This window comes from Perognathus longimembris, chromosome 7, assembly GCF_023159225.1.
Source record: "Perognathus longimembris pacificus isolate PPM17 chromosome 7, ASM2315922v1, whole genome shotgun sequence".
In the NCBI taxonomy this organism is placed as follows: Eukaryota; Metazoa; Chordata; class Mammalia; order Rodentia; family Heteromyidae; genus Perognathus; species Perognathus longimembris.
The window spans coordinates 26389099-26412280 of record NC_063167.1 but is presented as its reverse complement, the minus strand read 5'-3'; the positions used below and the strand labels follow the sequence as shown (position 1 = coordinate 26412280).

The following is a 23182-nucleotide window of genomic DNA, read 5'->3' as shown; positions in this document are numbered from 1 at the left end:
CATATAAATGATTTTCAACAAAGAGAAGAATCATGAGACTTTGTATAGGACACCTATGTGCATTTTTCCAGGTAGTGGGCAGATGCCTTAACAGTCAATGACCCCTAAAAGATAAAGAGTTGACTAGATGTCTTTCTATGCAGCTAAATCCATAGTCTCACATTTATGAAGAGTTTTATCTGGGCCCTATACTTTTACCTCCTCTATTCCAAGGCCGCCTTCTAGAGCCAGTAGGGTCACATAGAGTCTACAATTTTTTTTACTACATATAAAAATTGAGAACATAAATAATATACAACTCAACAGTCTATAAAATAAATTTAAATAAATGGTCCCTTGTTGTAATGCCTAACACATACTCCTTTTTTGTCATACTTAAACTGCCAGAATGAACATTGTCTTAGCATAAGCATTCTAGTTTCCCAAATGGAGTTTCACAAACATAACTACTTTGAACTTCTAAAATACCATTCTTCACTAAGATCCCTCAAGATCATAAAGATAAGGTACTGTGCTAGGAATTCTGAATCTGATGGGCAGTCCACTCAACTATCATACCAGAAGGATTTAAATTTTTCTGCTGAGGAGAGGGAGGAAAGAAGAGTGGGAGAGAGAATGAATGCAGCCCTATTGTCTTACAGCTTAAAAACTCCTAAGATGAATCTGTAACCAATTCCTAGTAAACACTGGACTTGAACAGCAGAAGTACAGTTTCTTTTCATCTTAAACATAGTCTTTCATTTCAAATCTGTATAAATAAACTTTGTCCTTCAATCTTTCAACTCCTCAGCAGCTTTTCAAGGTCACTTTTCTGAGCAACGACAGAGGCCTGCACCCAGGAACTTTGGCTGCTACACCACTCCAACTCAAAGAGCCCAAAATCTAAGCTCCTATGGATCCTTCCAAGTAAATCTTTTTACTCAAGAGGAAGCAAGGGAAAGCAAATCAACACCCTCCAAAGTTCTCCTCTAACAGGGCCTGCTCCTTTTCCCTATCCAGAGGCTGAATGCTGCTGCCTTGCTGCTCTACAGTCTGCTGCAGAAATGTTCTAATGACCTTCATTCTGTGTTTGCAAAAAAAAAAAAAAAAACACAACAAAACAAAGAATTGTTTTTTTAAACCAAGCCTACTACAGATCTCAGTCCATGGGATAGACAATTTCACTATTAGGAAAAACTGACTAGTTACTGATTAGCAACCTACATTAGCTACAAACCCCTGGGGAGGTGGGGGGTTATTAAGGGCAAAAGATAAGGTACCTATACTCTCAACTTTCTATAGACTGGATGTAAATTAGTATTTTAATATTTCATACTGAAAATGAAAAACATTTTGCTCATATCCTTTTAAAAGAACCAAATCAACACCTGACACAATGTTTGAAATTGTAGAAACAGATTTGCTCTTGTCACTGTCAATATAACTAAGTGTGTTACTAATTAGCATTCTAAACTAAAATGTGCATTTTAAAACAAAAACTGTCCTAAAGTTAATTAATACTTACTAGAATTCTGAATGAGACAGGTAGATCAAGAAAGTTATAGGAGAATTTCACATTAGTATGCGGGCCTTTACCACTAGAACCTGCACCAGTTGCAAATCATATTTTTAGACAAATTTCAAATAGCAACTGTGTGGCTTCTATCTCTGAAAACATAGATGTCAACAAATAGCATGAAAATAAAAAAAACTCCTAGAACAACTAAGCTTATTCTGTAGGAAAGCTTCAGTGCACTTGAACAAAGGAAAATTATTTGGAAAACAGTTAAGTTTACCCAATGCAAAGAGAAAGTGCTTCGCTTCTGTACACCCTGAAAAATTATTTGCCCTCCATGTATCAGATCTTGCCGATGTTCAGCAAGGAAAAGAAATCCCAGATAAAAGGACATGCAAAATCTAAACAGAGCAAGGTATTCTAGGTGCACGAAAAGGTATGCATGGAATGTAAAGTGGCCATTTTCTCAAACAGTGCAACTTGTCCACACTCTCTGAAACTAAACAGTTTCTACCATTGCAACACAAAACAAAGAATTAAACTTACCGGGAACTGCATTAATTTTACATGTAGTTATTTATATCTCCTCGGACAGGGAGAATTTAAGTCACTCCTATCCCTCCCCCCACCAAAGGACGGAGGAAACAAAAGACAGCAGGAGATGCAGAAACCTGAGTCTGGAATGTCCACTCCAGTGAAAACCCGAACAGCTGTCCTCCCACCCCCCAGCAAACTATTCGCCATTTTTCTTTGTCTTTCAGCTGACCCCTGCCTCAGTGAAAAACTCTGAGGCTCCAATGAAGCCCGGCAGCCTCCTTCCACTTTAACAGTCAAAGGCATTCAATCTAGCCTGCTATTTGACACCAAACCTTGCCTCCAGCACAGTCCCATTGGCTGAACTGCTTTATCAGCTAAGAACACAAAGCCATGATTGGCTGTTCACGTCATCAGTTACCTCCTTTGTACACTTCCTGTTTTAAAGTTACCTTGAGAAGCAGAACAGGGGTCAGATTCTACACTTCAAACCAGAGAGAATTTAAGGATTGGAAATGCCCAGCAAATACACTTAGCAAATTCAATGAGCCTCGTGTGATTCCAGAACCGGGTACTACAAATTTAGAATTGTTCTTAAAATCAAATGAAAGGCTGTTATAGTTTCCACCCAAATATTTTTTATTGGCTGTCAGAGTTCCCTTTAAATTTTTTAAGATAATTTAACTGCTTTTCATTGGCCACCAAAGATGTCTATAAGATACTACTACGGTATGGGAGTAAACTACAGGAGTAAATGTGCACAAGGTTGAAAAGTTACTATCACTGCTTTCCTGTAGGGCTTTTTTTTTGGAGGGGGGGGTCTATATTCAAGGCAAGGCACTTTGCTTTGTTTTAAAACACAAACTAACAAACAAGAAAATATGGGGGTAATGTATGAAGCTGTAGCAGAGACAGTAGCATTTCAAAAAAGTTAACCAACCCGGGTGCTTGTGGCTTACAACTGTAATCCTAGCTACTCTGGAGGCTGATATATGAGGATGGCAGTTCAAAGCCAGCCTTGGCAGGGAAATCCATGAGACTCTTATCTCCAATTAACCACTCAAAAACTGAAATTGGAGCTGTGGCTCAATGTGGGAGAGCACTATCCTTGAGCAAAAGAACTTAGGGACACTGCCCAGAAACTGAGTTCAAGCCTCATGACCAAAAAAGTTAACCAATAACACAAGAGCAAACTGTAATGATAATGGAGAAAAATGGACAGGAAAAAAAAAAAAAGGTGGGCTGGGAATGTGGCGTAGTGGTAGAATGCTTGCCTAGCATGCATGAAGCCCTGGGATCAATTATTCAGTACCACATAAATAGAAAAGGCCATAAGTGGCACTGTGGCTCAAATGGTAGAGTGCTAGCCTTGAGCAAAAGGAAGCCAGGGACAGTGCTCAGGCTCTGAGATAAAGCACCAGGAATGGCAGGGGGGAAAAAAAAGGTGACATGAGGGAATACACTTAAATGCACATTATAACTTGGTGGCCAAGCACTTACCTAGCACGCACAAGGCTGTTTGGACCATAGCACATTATATAGTTTGACTAACTCATTGAGGGCAGTCACATAATGTTGCTGATTAGCTTTTACTGTTACATGGGGGTTTTGAGACAGAGGTTAAGTTACAGAGGTTGTTTTGAGATATTCTTCTATACACAGTCTAGGCTGTCCTTGAACTCTTAAGATATTCCTGTGTAAGTCTCCCTAGTGATGAGGTTACAAGTAAGTACCACCATACTGCATGTAGAGTGTTGATGTCATAGAAGATACACTTTTTCTAATACACTTTCAAGATGTAAGCAACGGGGGTGCAGACCAGTAATCCCAACTCTAAGGAAACTGGACAGAGGGTCTAGAGTTCTGGGCCTGTCTGCGCTACAAAGTGAGACCTTATCTCAAGGGGAGCAGACTGCAGGGATGACCTCTGAAAAGCATTTTTACTTGATTACATGGTTCAAGCTTCAGTGCTTTAAGACCAGAAGTCTGATTCTTTCATCTTAGCCACCTACCTACTTACCAACTGTATGAGCTTGACCAGTTACTTAACCATTCTTAAGTTCACATTTAAAGTGGAGGGAAAAACACTGATTTACAACAGTGCTGAGACAAGTGAAAACATTTAGTACACCTGGAATGTAGCAGGTGCTCAATAAATATCTAAATACAACATTTACTATGGCCCTTACATAGATTATAACTACTTCTGAACATATCTTTATTATCAAAGGACTTCTTGAAGTTAGCCGCTGTCTTACTTATATCTTTATCTCTATAGAGAAACAGAGATAAGATATCCCAGGGATTGCACAAAGATATAAATCAAACCCAACTTTAGCAACAGGGCTATGAAATCACAGTAGTATGAGTTGAGGAAAACTGAAGGGAGATGTCCTTTCTAAATCAGTAACCACCATCAAGACATGAAAAGGGCCATGGTAAGAATACTGTTCTGTTGCAGTAAGTACTTCAGATTCTTTAAAAGGAGCATCAGACCCAGAACAAATCATGCGTGAGGTAAGCCAAGCTCAGAGATACAAATAGGGCATATTTTCTCTCATATGCAGAAGCTAGATCTAAAATATACCAGGACATGATCAATTGTACAGGAATTTAGGCATTCACATACAGTGAGACAAAAGGAAGGGGACTCTTAGGGAAGGAATGAACACAAGGTGCAATGCCTATGTACCTCTGATCACATTAACAAAATGAACTCCAGGAAATGGAAACAGAAGGTATCTCCTTTGTTGATGCTGTTTTTCTTTTTGTCTTGTTTGCTCATTTATCTGTCTTTGGGAGGGCAAGGGGGGGCATAGAAATGGAGGGGAAAGGTAAACATTCAGCAGTGGTACTCACTAGACACTATGTTGAAAATGAACTATACCAACTTGTGGGTAGGGATGGGAGAAAAAAATTGTGAGAGAGCTAGGGAAGGAGTAACATTGTTCAAAAAGAAATGTACTGGGCTGGGAATGTGGCTTAGTAGTAGAGTGCTTGCCTAGCATGCCTGAGTTCGATTCCTCAGCACCACAGAAATAGAAAAAGCCAGATGTGCTGTGGCTCAAGAGGTAGAGTGTTAGCCTTGGGCAAAAAGAAGCAGCCCAGGGATAGCGCTCAGGCCCTGAGTCTCAAGCCCTAGGATGAGGGAGGGAGGGAGGGAGGAAGAAAGGAAGGAAGGAAGGAAGGGAAGGAAGGAAGGAAGGAAGGAAGGAAGGAAGGAAGGAAGGAAGGAAGGAAGGAAGGAAGGAAGGAAGGAAGGAAGGAAAGAAGGAAGGGAGAGAAAAAGAGAAAGGGAGAAAGAAAGAGAGAAATGCACTGACTTAAGTAACTGTAACCACTCTGTATATCACCTTTATAATAACAAAAATACAGCATCAAAGCAACTGATTTTGTTTGTCTAACAGTACTGGTGTTCAAACTCAGGGCCTCAAGCTTGCTAGACACTCCTATCACTGAGCCATACCATCAGTTCTTTTTGCACATTACTTTTTGGTGGGGAGGATGGCGGGGGGGGGGGGGGGTGTCAGTGGTCGTGGGGCTTCAACTTGGGGCCTGGGCGCTGTCCCTGAGCTCTTTTGCCCAAGGCTAGTGCTCAACCACTTTGAGCCACAGCACCACTTCTGGTTTTCTGGTGGTTAATTGGAGCTAAGAATCTCACAGACTTTCCTGCCCAGACTGGCTTTAAACCACTATCCTCAGCCTCCTGGGTAGCTGGGATTACAGGTGTGAGCACCACCACCCAGTGCACATGTTACTTTTTAGAGAGGGCCACAAATGCTGTCCAGGTGCATGCCTGAACCATGATCTACCACTACATTTTAGGCTTCCCATCATAGCTAGGATTACAGGAACACACAACCATAGCAAGCATCTTACACTGTGATGGAGTCTCATGGGCTTTTCTGCCCAGGCTGGCCTGGAGCTAAGATCCTCCCAGGCTTAGCTGGTTTAGCAAGGATCTTATGTGTATGCCTGCTTACCTCTAACCAACCACAATCCTCGAATCTCAGCTTCTAAAGATGTGAGCCATAAGCTCCCAGCTCAAGACTGTTGTTTTGTTTGTTTGGGGGGGGGGGGGAGTGTTTTGTGTGCCAGTACTGTGGCTTGAACTCAGGGCCTTATTCTCTTGCTTTAGCTTTTGGTTCAAGGCTTGTGCTTTACTGCTTGAACCACATCTGTACTTCTGACTTTTTGCTAGAACCACATCTGTACTTCTGACTTTTTGCTAAGTGGAGATAAAGAGTCTCTTGGATTTGTCTGCCCTTGCTGGCTTTGAACCTCAATCTTCATATATCAGCTTCCTGAGCAGAATTTCAAGCTCGAGCCATAAGTACCCAGCTGTCAGACTGTTTTACTGTCAAGTCTTTCCATTTTAAAATTTCAAATCTTTTCTTTTTGTTCATTTGTTTTTTGTTTCTTAGGTGTCAATCCTGGGGCTTGAACTCAGAGCTATGCAATGTCCCTGAGCCTCTTCTTTACTCAAGGCTAGAACTCTACCACTTGAGCCACAGCTCCACTTCTGGCTTTCTTTTTGGTAGTTTAGTGGAGATAAAAGTCTTATAGACTTTCCTGCCTGGCGGGCTTCGAACTAGGAATCGCAGAGCCACCTGATTATAGGCACGAGCCACCAGTGCCGTGCTTCAAATCTTTTTTTTTTAAATAAATCATAGACACATTCATTTCACTTGCTCCTAAATAACTTCCCAAGCTAAACCCACCTAGAAGTTAAAAAAAGAAAGTATCAATACATTTTGAAAAGAATCTGAGTTCTGAAGATAATCCCCAAAGAACACCAAGAAATATTGTGAGCAATGAACATCAATAGAATAAAGGAATTAATTCAACAATGGTGCTTAGTAAATGGTACTCAAGTAATGCATGAAATAAACCAGTAAATGGTACCATATGTAGATGACAAATTCCAAATTATTGCTTAATAAATTATATTCTTCACAACATAGAGACCAATGGATGGAAATTTATTCTAGTGGGACCTTCTTCAGCTCTCAGATCTGTCCAAAGACAAGACAAGCTGTCTGGAAAGCTATGAATGAGGTTGTTAGGCAGAAGCTGCTTTAATACTTGACAAGGATACATAAAGACAGAAAGAGAAAGAACAGCCATGTCTTTTCAGTTAAATGTATTTATATTTGAATCCCTCTTCACTACTTTTTAGCTGAGTGACCGCATGCTAGTTACTTAAAACCCCACTGGGACCAGCCTCCTGTACTGTAAAATATCATACGAGGTTGTAAAGATTAGGATAACCTGATTTGTTCATATGTCTATGATTGTGCTTACAATCATAGACAATATGATAACTAAGTCTTTGATCCTAAAAGAAGACACAATCCCTGTCATCCTCAAGAAAAAGGTTAGTCTTTTTTTTTTTTAAGAAGTAAGTTAAAAATAGGTATCCACAGAGCTGTTTTAAGAGTTACAACACAAGCTGGGTGCAGTGGTGCCCACCTGTAATTTTAGCTACTCAGAAGGCAGAGAGATCAAGGACAGCCCTGCAAAAAAAAAAAAACTTTTGAGAGATTTTTCCATCTCAATAAGAAGTCTCTCATCGTAATAAAAAGCTAGGCATAGTACTTCACACTTGTCAACCTAGCTACATGAAAACTATAAATAGGAGGATCGTAGTCCAGGCCAACCCAAGTAAAAAGTGAGACCTTATTCGGGAAATAAAAACAAAAAGGCCTAGGGGGCATGGCTCAATTGGTAGAGTGCTTGTCTAGCATGTGTACAAATGTCTAGCCCTGAGTACAAATCCCAGTACCGCCACCAAAGGAAAAAAAAAAAAAGATTTACAAGACAGATGCAAACATATAAAAGTATAGGAGAACATAAGCAGAGGACTTCACCTTAGTTCTTTCTAAATGTAAGACTGGTCAAAATCAGCTTCTTAGGAGACTTTTAAAAAAACCTTAAGAATAGAAGCCTACAAAAACAAAGCAACTATGCAAAAAGGCTTGGGAAGGCTGTAGTTTGGTATGGGGCAGCACCACACTGAAAGATGAAATACTAAATACACCAGACTAAAAGTTGAAAAGTTAATGAACAGGAAGTCAGGAATGGTGTCATACATCTATAATCCCAACAGTCAGAGCTGTGACAAGAGAATCAAGAGTTATGGTCGGTCAGTCTGAGCTACATAGCAAGACCGTATCAAGAAGGGAAAAGCAAAGGAATGAGAAGGAAAGATAAGGGAAAGAAGGAATGCAGAGGGGGAAGAAAAGGAAGGACAGAAAAAAAAAGGAAAGAAAAGAAATGGAAAATATTAGGAATATGTTTTTTAAAAACAGTAAGACTCATTGGTTAATACACATGTAGGATAACAACACTACTTAATAAACAATGACTGCTGCTATTATTGTTATTATTATTATTAAACTGAATCAAATAACCTTTGAAGTCATATTAGTCCTAAAAGTCTACTTCACTTTTGAGACATAACTTGCTCCAAGGAAAGTACTTTTCAACTATAGGCCAAGCTATCTTCTTGTACAGCATAATTCTTTTTAAATTTGTAGGCTACAAGAAAACTGCTCATCTGGGTTCTACTGGACACTAGTCATATGAGATGTTCTCACAAATATGATTCCATGGCTAAGAAAGGCTTATAACACTAAGGGTCATAAGGCACATAAGCACAAAGGCTCTGAACAACTGTTGAATAAAGAAATACATTTCCCACTGGGTGCTGGTGGCTCACACCTGTAATCCCATCTACTCAGGAGGCTGACATCTGAAGATCATGGTAGGAAGCCAGCCCAGGTAGACTAGTTTACAAAACTGTTACTGTCAATTAGCCAACAAAAGGCTGGAAGTGGGGGGTGTGGCTCAAGGACTGGAGCACTAGCATGAGCAAAGAAACCAAACAGAGCACTGGTGCACAAGGCCCAGAGTTCAAGCCACAGTACTTGAGCCACACCTTCACTTCCAGGGTACTGTAATAATTTTGAGACAGTTAAAAATGGTAAAGATATTCAACTGTAGTGATAGTGTTGTGGGAAGACAGACTGGAAAGAAACCAAGTGATGGGCTGGGGATATGGCCTAGTGGCAAGAGTGCTTGTCTCGTATACAGGAGGCCCTGGGTTCGATTCCCCAGCACCACATATACAGAAAATGACCAGAAGTGGCGCTGTGGCTCAAGTGGCAGAGTGCTAGCCTTGAGCAAGAAGAAGCCAGGGACAGTGCTCAGGCCCTGAGTCCAAGCCCCAGGACTGGCCAAAAAAAAAAAAAAAAGAAACCAAATGATATTTGGAAGTAGAACTCAAGTTTACTTCATGCTGGCAGATATAGATGAGCTCACACTTGAAATTCTGGGTCCCAAGTAGAGGGGTTACAGGGTTTTTATAAGGCAGTGCAAGGGGCCAGGCCACAAGGACTGTGCTAGCTACTAACAGGTGGGTTTAAATTGGGGGTTGCTCAAGAGAAAACAGGGGTTAGAGCAGTGAAGGAAGCTTGTGGAAGGAAACCTATTTACAGAGCAGAAATGGCTGGTTATCTCTTGCTCAAAACAGGCTTTTAAAATGCATCCTGGGTTTATCCCTGGTACAGCTAATAACTTTCTGTCTTCTGAGGCCTACCAGCCTATACCTGTTTTAAATAATTTTTCCTGTTTATTCTCCCCTTTTGATGTCTAGGCCCATGAAGGAATGATGCCCCTCCTTTTCACTTGGGTTCCTCCTTGTCCGGGGGGGCCTATACTGGGTTACTAGCAGTTGTAGCCTGATTGATTCTACTTATGAACTGATAAAGCAAATAAGAAGACTGAGGGTGGCCAGGTACCAGTGGCTCACATCTGTAATCCTAGCTACTCTAGAGGCTGAGATGAGGATCAGTATGAAGCCAGCCAGAGCAGAAAAGTCCATGATCCTCTTATCTCCAATAAACTACTCAGAAAAAGCTGGAAGTGGCGCTGTGGCTCAAGTGGCAGAGTGCTAGCCTTGAACACAAAGAGACTCAGGGACAGTGCCCAGGATCTGAGTTAAGCCCCACGACCAGCAAAAAAAAAAAAAAAAAAAACGATTGAAGACACAAGGGCCAAATAGCAGCCAAGGGGAGGAGCTAGGATGTCCAACTCCAGATGTTATTCCACTGACTACAGGAATTTGCTAATTCCTGTCTCCTGTGTTTAGCTTGATCTTGTTAGTTGTTGGACCATATCCCTGACCATTCCTGACTGATTTACATAAAAACATCACTCTTCATCTAGGGAGAAAGTCACCCCTTCTTGGCAATGAGCAGGTCCAAGCCCCTCGAGTTCTGTAGGACTACTGTACTGCCACCAGTGAGTCCATCTGGTTTTGAAGGGACATTCAGGACTTAGCCACCCATTTCATATCTTCCATAACATCTGCACACATTGAGAATAATAAGATGATGCAGTTCCTCCTATGCCTGTATGCACTCCAGTCACTATTCCCAACTCGATGAGTAGCATATGGTATAAGGTAGATGGCCCACTTTGATCAAGTACGAGCAGTCAAGGAAGACTTTGATTATTAGGCACTATTGTCCATGTGAGGAATGAGAAAGACTAGTGTGCAAGTGGCTGGTAGGCAGTGGAAAGCATTATGTTCTGCATACAAAGGACTGGGATTGGGGAATACCAGGGTTAATGAACATACAATTGCTAAGTGTTGTGCAGGTATGGTTTTGGATGCACTGGTCAGTGGCCAAACTTCTCACAGAATGTCCTTCTCCCACGTTGTGAATACAATCAGAGCTATTCGGGACAACTGTACATCAGCTGATTTAGAGCTCATCTCTGTGGAATTAGGGATGCTACCAGACGTGGTAAAAGAGGTTAAAGGGGGGCTGGGAATATGACCTAGTGGCAAGAGTGCTTGCCTCGCATATATGATGCCCCGGGTTCAATTCCCCAGCACCACATACATAGAAAAAACAGCCAGAAGTGATGCTGTGGCTCAAGTGGCAGAGTGCTAGCCTTGAGCAAAAAGAAGCCAGGACAGTGCCCAGGCCCCGAGTCCAAGGCCCAGGACTGGCAAAAAAAAAAAAAAAAAAAGAGGTTAAAGGGGCTTGGAAGCAGGCAGAGCCAACAATCACTTACTAGTTGGAAAGGCGGTAGATTTAGCTTAATAATTGATTTCATTGGGGTTCTTAGTTATAAGGCCCCATGTAGAAAGGGAAGGAGCCTTAATGGGGTGGGGAGGGGCACTCTTGGAGGTGTTGGCAGTGGGCATATGAGGCTGGGCCTATCCAGAAGACCAGAGGGCTTAGGAGGGTGAGGCTGACAGTAACAGGTAATTCCCCAAGTTCCACAGAAACCATTCTGGTACATACATTGCCTGTATGTTTGCATGATTGCCTGGAGTGGAGCAGGGTACATGTGCGTGGTTGTGTCGGTGTACTGGGAGCATGTGCAGGGCAGAATAAGGGAGGCTCCTACTGCCACATCCACCTGTACTCCAGGCTCATTTATGTTTAGCATCATAGTTGCCAGTACCAGCATCTGGAGTTTCATATTAGTGCAAAGGGGAACAGCAGCCACGGTGCTCACCCACACTGGCAGGAGGATGTGGGGGAGATGATAGGCTATGACCGCCCGGACACATGGCAGCTACCCTGACACCACTGGGTTCAGGCATTTTGATAGTTAGGCTACAGGCCACTGCCATGGACCCATTGTCTGGGTGAGGACTCCTAGGAGCATGTGGTTCTTTATATAGACAAAGAGGCTGAATAATAGCAATCCTAATACAGGAGCACTGGTCAACAGTCTCCAATTTAGGGGATCCCTGCTTGATCCTTCCAGGGTCTCGTATAGTGGTTTTGCCAGGTTTGCAAATCCAGGTATCTAGATGTGACAGAATCCTGTCCCTCCCAGGAACTCTCAGACTTTCTTCTTGGTCTTAGGCTATGACATAGAACAGATGGCCTGCTTTCTTTTTGGGCCTAGGGTGTGTTGCCCTTCAGAGATGACAAATCCAAGGTATTGGATCTTTTGTTGGCAGATCTGAACCTTCTTCCAGAAGAGGCTGGGTAAGCAATGTAATTGTCTCTCTCCAGCATTACTCTTTGGCTAGAGCTTTCCAGGAACAATTCAACCATGTATTAGAGCAAGGTGTGGTAAGGGTTTTCCTCTGGGAAGGTAGATAGATAGGTCCACTGATAGGGCTTCTCCCAATAGTGTGGATGAGTTCTTGAATCCTTACAGCAACCTATTCAAGCTCACCTGTGCCTTTTTCCCAGTGTGAAGATATTCCTATTCAAAGGCAAACAGTGGTTGGCTAGCCAGAGCCACACAGAAGCAGAAAAAAAGCATCCTTCAGATCCAAACAGGTAAATTACCTTGCTTGTGGCAGCAGAAAGCTCGGAAGTATACAGGTTAGGAACTGCTGGGTAGTGTGATAACGGTATAGTGGACTGCTCGTAGGTACTGAACAGGTCTGTAGTCGTTTCCTCTTGCTTTCTTGACAAGCAACAGTGGGATGTTCCATGGGCTCAGACTTGGGCTTTGGGCCGGAGAAGGCTTGGGAAGCCACCCAGGCTGGGATGCTGCTGAAGGGTTGAAGGGGACTCACTGAGGGCAGTGGGCTGTCTGGGATGTAAGGTATCAGCAGCTCTGTGGTGCGGAATTCTGGGGACATATCACAGGGCATAAGTGGCTCATCTTCTGAGTCCCCTTGCAAGACAGACTTGGTTGTCTCATGGTCTCTGGCATTCTTTGTCTGGGCCACAAAAACTCTGCTCTGTCCCTTTTTGTTGGCACAGAATTGGATCCAGTGGGGAACGGGGTCTAGGCTCTCTCTCTGGAGCCAGGGTTGATTCAGGGAAACGGATCTGGTGTCCAGGGGTTCCTATAAAAACCTGACCGTGGGGGGAGAGGGGGTGTGGTTCTGCTGAGCCCTGAGCCAGAGTCAGTCCTTGGGACTGCTCTGGAGGAAAGAGGCAGAGAAGACAGGTAGGAAGGGCAGGTGACCAGGGGCCCTGGCAGGGACTAAATCAGCACCTTCACTCTCCTCCTTTGCAGGCCCTGAAGGCAGGAAGGAGAGCTGGTGTGTGCATACTGAGTTCAAGCCCCAGTACTGGAAACAAACAAACAAAACCTGACAGGCGGGACTGAAATCTGAGGATCACAGTTCAAAGCCAGCCCAGGCAGAAAAGTCCATAAGAAGCTTATCTCCAACCACCCACCAGAAAACCAGAAGTGACACTATGGCTCAAGTAGTAGAGAATCAGCCTTGAGCTGAAGAGCTCGGGGACAGTGCATAGGCCCAGAGTTCAAGCCCAATGACTAACCAAAACAAACAAACAAACAAAAAAAACCTGACAGCCCTGACAGTAGGTAAATCTAGGGTACCTCCAGAGAGCCACCTAACCCCCAAAGTCAGCCATTCCAATTCACATTGCATACACAATTTTCTTGGAGACATTTTGGTCCTATAGGCTCCTGAAAACCCCTTTTTGGAATTTTAAAGCATATACTCTAGGACTGTATGTTCTGAAAAACTTCTGCTATGGTGGTCAAAAGTACTCCATATGTCCTACTCTATGTGTCTTCCCCCACCTCCTTGCATCAGTAGCACAAATACAAGATTGGATGCCCCTTCAAGAGAAGAAACCAATCAAATGTCTGCCTGGCAGCCTCCAAAAGGAGCTTAGGTACCTCTTAGCACCAGTGGTGTGGTCAGCCTGTGACTCTCGATATGGTTGCTCCAACAACACCCTAAGCTATTTGAGGATACCCAGGGAATCGCAAAACAGACCCACCTGGACCCCACAGCTTTTGGCCATGGAGCCAGAAACTTGAACTTGAGACACAAGCAAGTCAGGCCACTCATTCACATGCACATTCATGCACCAGAGGATATTACAGTTCTACTTCCTCCTCCAGGAAGTCCCTGACCAGTGGAATTCCCTTCAGAAATTCCTGGGTAGTGATCAAACTCCCTCTGATAGGACCTAAAGACTAATTTTTCCTGGTGGCTGAGACAAATTGCCAGGCAAGTTGGTCCACTTTTTCTTGGAGTCCAGCTGGAGCAGGACTACCAGAGGGTTAGAACTCCAGGGTGAAGGAAGACCCAGAATACCTTCAGGTAGAGTGTCTCCTCATTCAGTACTGAGTCCTACTGTGGAGCCTTCAGGCCAGAATTAGAATCTCACTAGGACCTCCAGAAATGTTGCAGGAAGACATGCTGGCAAGAAACAAAACTACACTCAGAGAAGTAGGAGAACTCCAGTGGGCCCAGATGAGCTCACACTAGAAATTTTGGGTCCCGAGTAGCAAGGTTACAGGATTTTTATAGGGCAGTACAAGGGGTGAGGTCACAAGGGCTGTACTAACTACTAATAGTTGGGTTTAAATTGGGGGTTGCTTAAGAGGGAACAGAGGACAAGGCAACAAAGGAAGTTTGTGGGAAGCCTATTTACAGAAGAAGAAATGGACAGTTTTCTCTTGTCCAAGTAGGACCTTTGAAATGAGTCTTGGGTTAATCCCTGGAACAGCCAGTAACTTCCTATCTTCTGGGCCTGCTAGCCTATGCCTGTTTTGAATAATTTTTCCAGTTCATGTCATATGCTTAATTTACTAGCTCTTTCAGTTCTAAGGTAGACATAGTATGTTAGCATTAGAGGAATGTTTTCCTAATACTGGGCAAAGACTCTTACTTTGTATACAACACTGAACAAATTATGGCTTCTGAGTTTATAGATAACAATTATGTATTGTGAAAAACTTTAAGAAACTTCCATCTTTAAGTCAATGACATGATACAAAATATTCTCTACTCCAGTACCATTTCTTATATGAGTTATCCCATTCCTCCTCTTTCCACTCTCAACAACACTGCTCAAGATCACTAACTGTGGTTCATACTCATAAACTACTTAAGAACCCGGCTATTCTGGAATCCTTACTTTTAAGGATATACTATCTACTTTAACTGGAGACTATTCATTTAAGACATTTTTATTTATTTATTTACTTACTTATTTGCCAGTCCTGGGGCTTGGGACTCAAGAGCCTGAGCACTGTCCCTGGCTTCTTTTTGTTCAAGGCTAGCACTCTGCCTCTTGAGCCACAGTGCCACTTCCTACTTTTTCTGTTTATGTGGTGCTGAAGAAGAAACCAAGGGCTTCATAAATGCTAGCACTCTATCACTAAGCCACATTCCCAGCCCACAACTGACAATTTCTATAGTCAGAAAAACTAAACTACTATATGCAAATCTCTCCTTCTGGACAGAAGGACAATACTGGTTGTTCCAATTTTAAAAAGCACTGCTTTTAGCAAATATAAAGTTTTCATTTCATCAGCATCAATACCACTCAGCAAATGGGAATTAATAGGAGAACATGAGACAACTGTTCCCTGAAACAAAGCATTTTACTACTTGGAAGTATTTATAAGTTTAAGACTGACCTTTCATTAGCCCACTGAAAATCAGCTCCTAAACCACAACAGCATAACTAAATTATGTTATTTTATTTCTTTCATATCAAGTGGGGAAACCTTGATGTGCATAACAGCAAGTAACTGCAAAAAGACTTTTTCTGTCTATCAGAACAGATTTTATGCTGTTCCGAACAGAAAATAGCCAGGCGCCAGTGGCTCACCCCTGTAATCCTAGCTACTCAGGAGGCTGAGATCTCAGGATCACAATTCAAAGCCAGCCCATGAGACTCTTATCTCCAATTAACCATCAGAAAACCTTAAGTGGCACTGTGACTCACGTGGCAGAGTGCTAGCCTTGTGCTGAAGACCTCAGCGACAGTACCCAGGCCCAGAGTTCAAGCCACATGACCAAAAACAAACAGAAAATAATGTTTTCTCTCATGTATTAGGTCCACTCAGTGACAACTACCACACACTATTGGAGTCATTTTCTGTAATTACTTTGTTAGACATGCATTATTGCTACTTTACAGAGGCTTAAGAAACTAAGGCACAGAAAGAACTACCATGGCGGTATATATTGCCAGTTGTAGGGCTTGAACTCAGGGCCTGAGCACTGTCCCTGGCTTCTTTTTGCTCAAGGCTAGCACTCTATCACTTGAGCCACAGTGCCACTTCTGGCCGTTTTCTGTATCTGTGGTGCTGGGGAATTGAACCTAGGGCTTCATGCATGCTAGGCAAGCACTCCACTACCAGGCCACATTCTCAGCAAGAATCAGCATTCTTTGAAACTAGACTGCAGAGTATTGCTGCCATAGTCCTGTATAGGGGAGTGATAATGCTAAGTTGTGAAAAACTATACCGCAAATATACCGCAGAAACAGAAGTCCTTCCTAGTTTTGACTACAAAATCAGCAACTACACTACCCTTCCCAAAGGCACGTTGTGGTCAAAGTTTTTTAAATGACCTATAACCTTCTAAACCTGTTGCAGTGCACACATGAAAAATTGAGTAAACAATGAAAGAGAGATTGTAAGACATAAAATAACTCACAGTTTCCTCTGAGAACAAGAAATAAAATGGAAAGTAACAACTTGCTGGCTAAGGAATATTCTTCCTAAATTTTATGTGTGCCTGAGGCTGGAGTAAACCCTCAAGGTTATTTGTAACTCTAATAATGTCCTCTGCCATTCTCACTACAGTAGCCTCCTGAGGTGACTTTGTTAGTCACCTCTGGTGATACATGCCTTAATCCCAAAGCTCAAAAGGATCACAAAGTGGAGGTGTTATACTCTTTAAGAACTATCAGAGTAACAACAGACACAAAAACAAAGAATTGTCTCAGCAAGGCAAATTTACTTTGGAGCAGAAGGGTGTACCATCAGCCAGAAATCAGTAAGAAAGCACACAGAGCAGGCAGGCTGCTCCCTACTTATCCCTAACACAATAGGCCTGCCCCTCTGCTCAGACTGGTTGAGCTCAGGTTCTCAACCTGCTCATGATGAGCCAGTGTGAAGAGGGTAAGATGCATTTATATAAGGTGATCATTAAGACTTTGAAATAAGATTAACAGCACACAAGCTATCTCAAAGCATACCTACGTCCTCTGTTTCTTGAACAATCAGAGGTATGTCTTCTGAGGTATATCTTAATTCCAACTTGGAACAACCAGTTAAAAACAAAACTTTTATTTCAAAAATACTTCCTTATTATCCAAAACGGTTCTTATCCTTTCTTTATTTGCCAACATTGTCTAAGCAGAATAAGCAAAAATAGCTAAGCCACCAGGTCAAAGCAGGAACTTTTAAGCAACCTACTTTGATAGAAAAGACTTTTTCTCACAGAGGTCAGCATGGCTACTTGCAAACCTAGCTACTCAGGAGGTGAGAAACAAGGAGAATCAAGATTTGACAGCAAATAGGGTGCTCATGCCTGTAATCCTAGGTACTCATATGGCTGAGATCCAATGATGGACGTTCAAAGCCAGCTGTGGCAGAAAAGTCTGGGAGGCTCCATCTTCAATTAACCAGCAAATGGCAGACTAGAAGCATGGCTCATGGATAGAACACCATGCATGTGTGAAAAAGCCAAATGGGACCTCTTTCAGCATACACACACACAAAAAGCCAGTCTAAGTGAAAAACGTAGACTTCCATCTCAACTGATACTTTTTAAAGAGCGTGTGTGGTGGTACGTGACTGTCACCCAGCTACATGAGGAGCATAAATAAGAAACATGAATGGGGGAATCTTGGTTCAAATGGCCCAGGCATAAATGTGAGATCCTGCTGCACAAGGGCCTAAGTTCAAACTCTAGCACTACCATTTAAAAAAAAAAAAGGAATGGGTAAGTCATCTTGCCCATCGAGTCAACACTTCTCCAGGAAAAGGTAATGTCCTGCAGAATGAGCATCTGTGTGATCTAGGCTAGATACATCTCTGTCCTTGCAAAGAAAGCTAAAGTGACCTTACCAAGAGTATCTCATCCTTTTGGGCTTCAGTTCAAAGAATACGCTTGTTCTGTGGAAAATCAGAATTGCAAAATGTTTTGACCTATCAAATCTGTTTAATTTTACATATTGTTCAAAAGAAGACTAGATATCCTACAATCAGTATCCCCACAAAGATACAGGTCTCTTGCTTCTGAAGACACTCTAAGGAATAGGTGATACATTAAAAATCTCACTAATGAGCTCTTACACTATGTACTTGGTAGTTTTTCACAACTTAGCATTATCACTCCCCTATACAGGACTATGGCAGCAATACTCTGCAGTCTAGTTTCAAAGAATGCTGATTCTTGCTGGGAATGTGGCCTGGTAGTGGAGTGCTTGCCTAGCATGCATGAAGCCCTAGGTTCAATTCCCCAGCACCACAGATACAGAAAACGGCCAGAAGTGGCACTGTGGCTCAAGTGATAGAGTGCTAGCCTTGAGCAAAAAGAAGCCAGGGACAGTGCTCAGGCCCTGAGTTCAAGCCCTACAACTGGCAAAATAATAATAACAATAATAATAATGAATGCTGATTCTTAAAGTTTCTGTCCATTTATTCCTATTATCTGAGTTTGGGAAAACTTCAAAAATTTATTTTGTAAATCTTCCCTTGCACAATAGAAACCAAGGGATACAATTTAAACACCTAGTTGAAGAACTCATATTCTATATGACTACAAATCTGTGATCTAGATGCTTGAAACAATACAAAAACACTATTAACTACAGTATTTCATCTAATACATCTTTGGTAGTACTAAATAAAGTTTGAACTCAAAGTCACCTACAAGGTAGGCAGGCATTCTACCACTTGAGTCATGCCCTAACCCTTTTGTGCTTTATTTTTCAGATAGGGTCTCAAGTTCTTACATAAGCCAGCCTCAAAACTGAACCTTCCTACCTATGGGAAGGCCATAGGTATTGATGTGAACAATCAGTTCACCAATTTGTTGGTTGAGATGGGGTCTTGCTAACGTTTTGCCTGTCATAATCTTTATCTCCACATCTGAAGTAGCTAAGATTATAGGTATGAACCACCACACTGAGCCTTTACACACTTGTTTGTTTCTATTTTTTGTTATTATAAAGGTGACATACAAAGGAGTTGCAGTTACATAAGTCAGATCAAGAGGATAGTTCTTTTGGGACAAAGTTTCCCCTTCCCTCCCTCTCTCCCAGTTTTTCTCTCCCATTCTCACCCTCAAGTTGTATAGTTCCTTTTCAACATAGTGTCTACTGAATATCACTGCTACACTTTTCCACCCTTTGTCCCTCCATTTCTATGCCTCCCAAGACAGATAAACAAATAAGACAAAAAGAAAACAAAACAACACCAAAAAAAAAATCCTCGTTTCCTGGAGTTTGTTTTTTTTTTTTATTGGTTATTTTCTGGGCAGGGCCTTACAATCTCCCTACTTGCATTTCCCTGTGACACTGGGATGACAGGTGCACACTACTTCACCCAGTCACTGTGCTTCCCCTGGAGCTAGAATACTACGCTCAACACTGCACCAAGTCATTCATCAGTTAAGATGGAGTTCCATAAACTTTAATGACCAGGCTGGCCTCAAACCATAAACTCCTGACTTCTACCTCCCAAGTAGTTAGGATTACAAGCTTGAGTGACCATACCTGGACATTTAATAAACAACACTCATTCAGGCCTTGGTGGCTCACACCTGCCTATAATACTAGCTACTCAGGAGGCCAGGATCTGATGATCATAGCTCAAAGCCAGCCCACAGAGATAACTCCCTGCAACTCTTATCTCCAATTAACTACCAAAAGGCCGGAAATGGCGCTGTGGCTCAAAAGGGTAGAGCACAGCCTTGAGCACAAACGCTCAGAGACAGTGCCCAGGCTTTGAGTTCAAGCCCTAGGACACAGACATACACAGACACACACATACGAAAAGAAAGAAACAAAGGAAAAGAAAAAGAAAAAAAGATAAGACTATCTACTTGAGGGCCATGTACTTGAGACATGATGCAAGTGGCAGAGAGTACTACTAGCACAAGGCTCAAAATGCCAGTACTGCCAAATTGAAAACAACAACAACAACAAAAATCCCTTGGAAACAAACTCTCTGGGAATTTGCCTAGTCAGACTTACGTTCATAATTTAGGTAGAGCTATGTGTTTTGACACTAGGAAAAACATAGGTTTCAACTCCAGCCTAAGTACTGAGAAAAACTGGACAAGTATATGCAGTATAAGAATTGGAATAAGAATGACTATGGTATTATTTCTAAATATCAATTCTCACTCTCTACTAACTTCCCCTTCTCTCTTGAAATTTAGTTGCGTACTCACATAAATGACACATTTTTCTTTTCTTTGCCAGTCCTGGGTGCTGTCTCTGAGCTTCTTTTGCTCAAGGATAGCACTCTTATCACTTTGAGCCACAGTGCTACTTCTGGCTTTTTCTGTGTATGTGGTACTGAGAAATTGAACAGAGGGCTTCATGCATTCTAGGCAAGCACTCTACCACTAAGCCACATTCCCAGGCCATAAGTGACCAAATTTGAAAAAAAGCACAGGTGTTTCTTGAAATTGTTATGAAAACATAAGTGTAACATCTAAAGCTAAAAAGAACCACTTAAAGACTAGAAAAAGAGGTTTACAATAAATGTTTTCACAAACCCCACATCCTAAGAGGAGCAAGTGAATACCAATCCAAGCAACACTAACAAACTTGATTAAAACAAAAGCTTTTTGAAATAGCAACCAAAAAGTGTTGATAAGTCCTCCTAAGGCAAGATGCAAGATGTTATGTACTGGTTTATTTTCATTTGGGGGTGTTACTGAAGGATCTACTCAAAGTACAGGACTGAGATCATAGCCTAGCAAGCATGAAGCCCTGGATTCAATCCCCAGTACCAAAAAGAAAAAGAATTGCATACATACGAGAATTTCTTCAGGCATATGTAAAAGGAAATAACCCAAGATTCATAATCTCTAGTTAGCTCTTCCTCCTAAGGGGGAACAATATCTAGTAACAGTCAAGTGCATAACAGGGCTGGAAAATGTAGCACTCACCTGTATCTTTCTTAGAACAGAAAAATTTCATTCAACCATCTCAAAACTGGCACCATCTTAAAATCCAAGATCTATAACTGCTCTTAACATACACCCCAAGAATGCAAACACTTCCCCAAAAATCTAGAAAGTTGTACATCAGATTTTCTCACTTGGGGCTGGGAATGTGGGTTAGTGGTAAAGTGCTTTGCCTAGCATGCATGAAGCCCTGGGTTCAATTCCTCAGTACCACATAAACAGAAAAAGCCAGAAATGGCACTGTGGCTAGCCTTGAGCAAAATAAAGAAAGAAGGTCAGGGGCTGGGAATATGGCCTAGTGGTAGAGAGCTTGCCTGGTATACATGAAGCCCTGGGTTCGATTCCCCAGTACCACATATATAGAAAATGGCCAAGTGGCGCTGTGGCTCAAGTGGCAAAGTGATAGCCTTGAGCAAAAGGAAGCCAGGGACAGTGCTCAGGCCCTGAGTCCAAGCCCCAGGACTAGCAAAAAAAAAAAAAAAAAAAAAAAAAAAAGGTTTGCTTTCGGGCTGGGGATATGGCCTAGTGGCAAGAGTGCCTGCCTTGTATACATGAGGCCCTGGGTTCGATTCCCCAGCACCACATATACAGAAAACGACCAGAAGTGGCACTGTGGCTCAAGTGGCAGAGTGCTAGCCTTGAGCAAAAAGAAGCCGGGGACAGTGCTCAGGCCCTGAGTCCAAGGCCCAGGACTGGCCAAAAAAATAAATAAATAAGGTCAGGGACAGTGCCCAGGCCCTGAGTTCAAGACCCAGGACTGGCAAAGAAAAAAAATTTTTTCTCATTTAGAGCTGATAGTACTTAGGTTTGCCCTCAGTTACTAAGAGCCAGCACTTGTGGATCAAATATAATCTAGAACCCCGCTCTCCCCAATTACTTGGTGTGGTAACTGCCAGGGCTCCATCAAAACCTGTTTTTTGAAGCTCACACTCTATAGCAAATTCCCTAATCTGATTTGGTCGCGGGAGCTCAAATGTCCTCCTCTTCCCATATCTAATTCTCAGACCACAGGTTTCTAAACCACTACAAACAGGGTGACACTCCAAGCCTGCCACCCCTGGATCTGGGAATCCTTCCTCGATCCTTAAATCGGGTTTCAGGGTTTTCACACGGGAGGAACCTCAGAGCCTCGCATGTCCGTATGCTGTGCATATATGTACCAGGGAGAGCACCTCTGGAATTAGAAGCACCCTCTACTGCAGGCCATACCCAGGTCACTCCCAAAGGGCCTGCCAGGCCACCACCCTCTCCTGGGTCCTGGGACGTCCAGCCTCGCCTCCAGCCTGCTTCCTCAAGCCTCCACCACAAGTGCCACGGCCCCCACTAACTACCCCAAACCCAAGCCCCGCGCGTCCCCGCAGCCGCCCATCCTGCCTCACCCCCCAAGGCCGCAGCCGTCGCGACCAATAAGGTGTCAGGTCCGCGGCCTCCCCGCCACCGACCAATCACGAGCGAGCCCCCCCGCCGTCGCCTTCCGCCAATGGGAGAAAGCCCGCGGGCCCGGTCGACCAGGCGCACCGGCCCCGCGAGCGCAGCGGCGGCGGCGGCGGAGACAGAGGCGGGTTCAGCGACCACACAACATGGCGGCGGCAGGCCGGCGCGAGCTGCAGCGACGGGCGCGGAGGGAAGTGAGGTCTCCGCTAAAGGCGGGAAAGGCTTCCCTCCCCTCCCCCCCCGCAGCCACCCCCCTACGCCTTCCTTTCCGACGCTCCCGCGCGCACACACACACCTCAGCTCCGGAGTCTAGGGAAGAGCAGGAGCCGCCCCCCGCGCTCCTGCGGTGTCCGGCAGTGCAGAGGCCCGGGCACGGCGGAGGGGCGGGGAAGCGTGTGTCACGGAGAACGGAGCGCGCGCGAAGTGGGGTCACAAACAAGATGGCGGCCGCGCCGTTCGCACCGTCTCTCCCCTCCCCTCCCCTCCCCTCCCCTCCCCCTCCCCGGGCGCCTTGACTTCCAGTATTGTGCGGTGCGCAGAAGCTGAGTGCCCCGAGGTCTCGCGAGAATTGGGAAGGAAGGACTGCAGGCTGGGGTGAAAGGCTTGAGTTCTCTGGCTCCGCCCCTTTGCCCTGGGCATCCGGAGGCGTGGCCCGGTGGCCTCTGCGGGCGTTCTGCCCTGGGGCTCCTCTTCGCACCGCGCTCGGTTTTGAACTTTACCCTTTCCGTTTGGAGAGGTAGAGGATGAGGAGGAACGAAGGATGACCTCGGCTGCCGGGTTGAATTTGTCCTTTAAGA

General features: G+C 43.5%; 1 protein-coding gene across 5 annotated transcripts in view; it reads right to left on the bottom strand.

Annotated features, from left to right (window-relative positions):
• Positions 1 to 22962, bottom strand: part of Nfyc (nuclear transcription factor Y subunit gamma) — a 75024-nt gene extending 52062 nt beyond the window's left edge. The window contains exon 1 of one of the 5 annotated variants that reach the window (XM_048351006.1): positions 22681 to 22962. Coding sequence is in view for 3 of the 5 variants with exons in the window: in XM_048351004.1 (XP_048206961.1) it covers positions 2167 to 2335 (169 nt within the window). In the remaining 2 variants the exon portion in view is untranslated. Of the gene's footprint in view, positions 1 to 2041; positions 3077 to 22680 lie in introns of those variants that run through there. The other 4 variants (XM_048351004.1, XM_048351002.1, XM_048351005.1 and 1 more) reach the window with 4 other exon arrangements.
• Between the last annotated feature and the right edge of the window lie 220 nt (positions 22963 to 23182).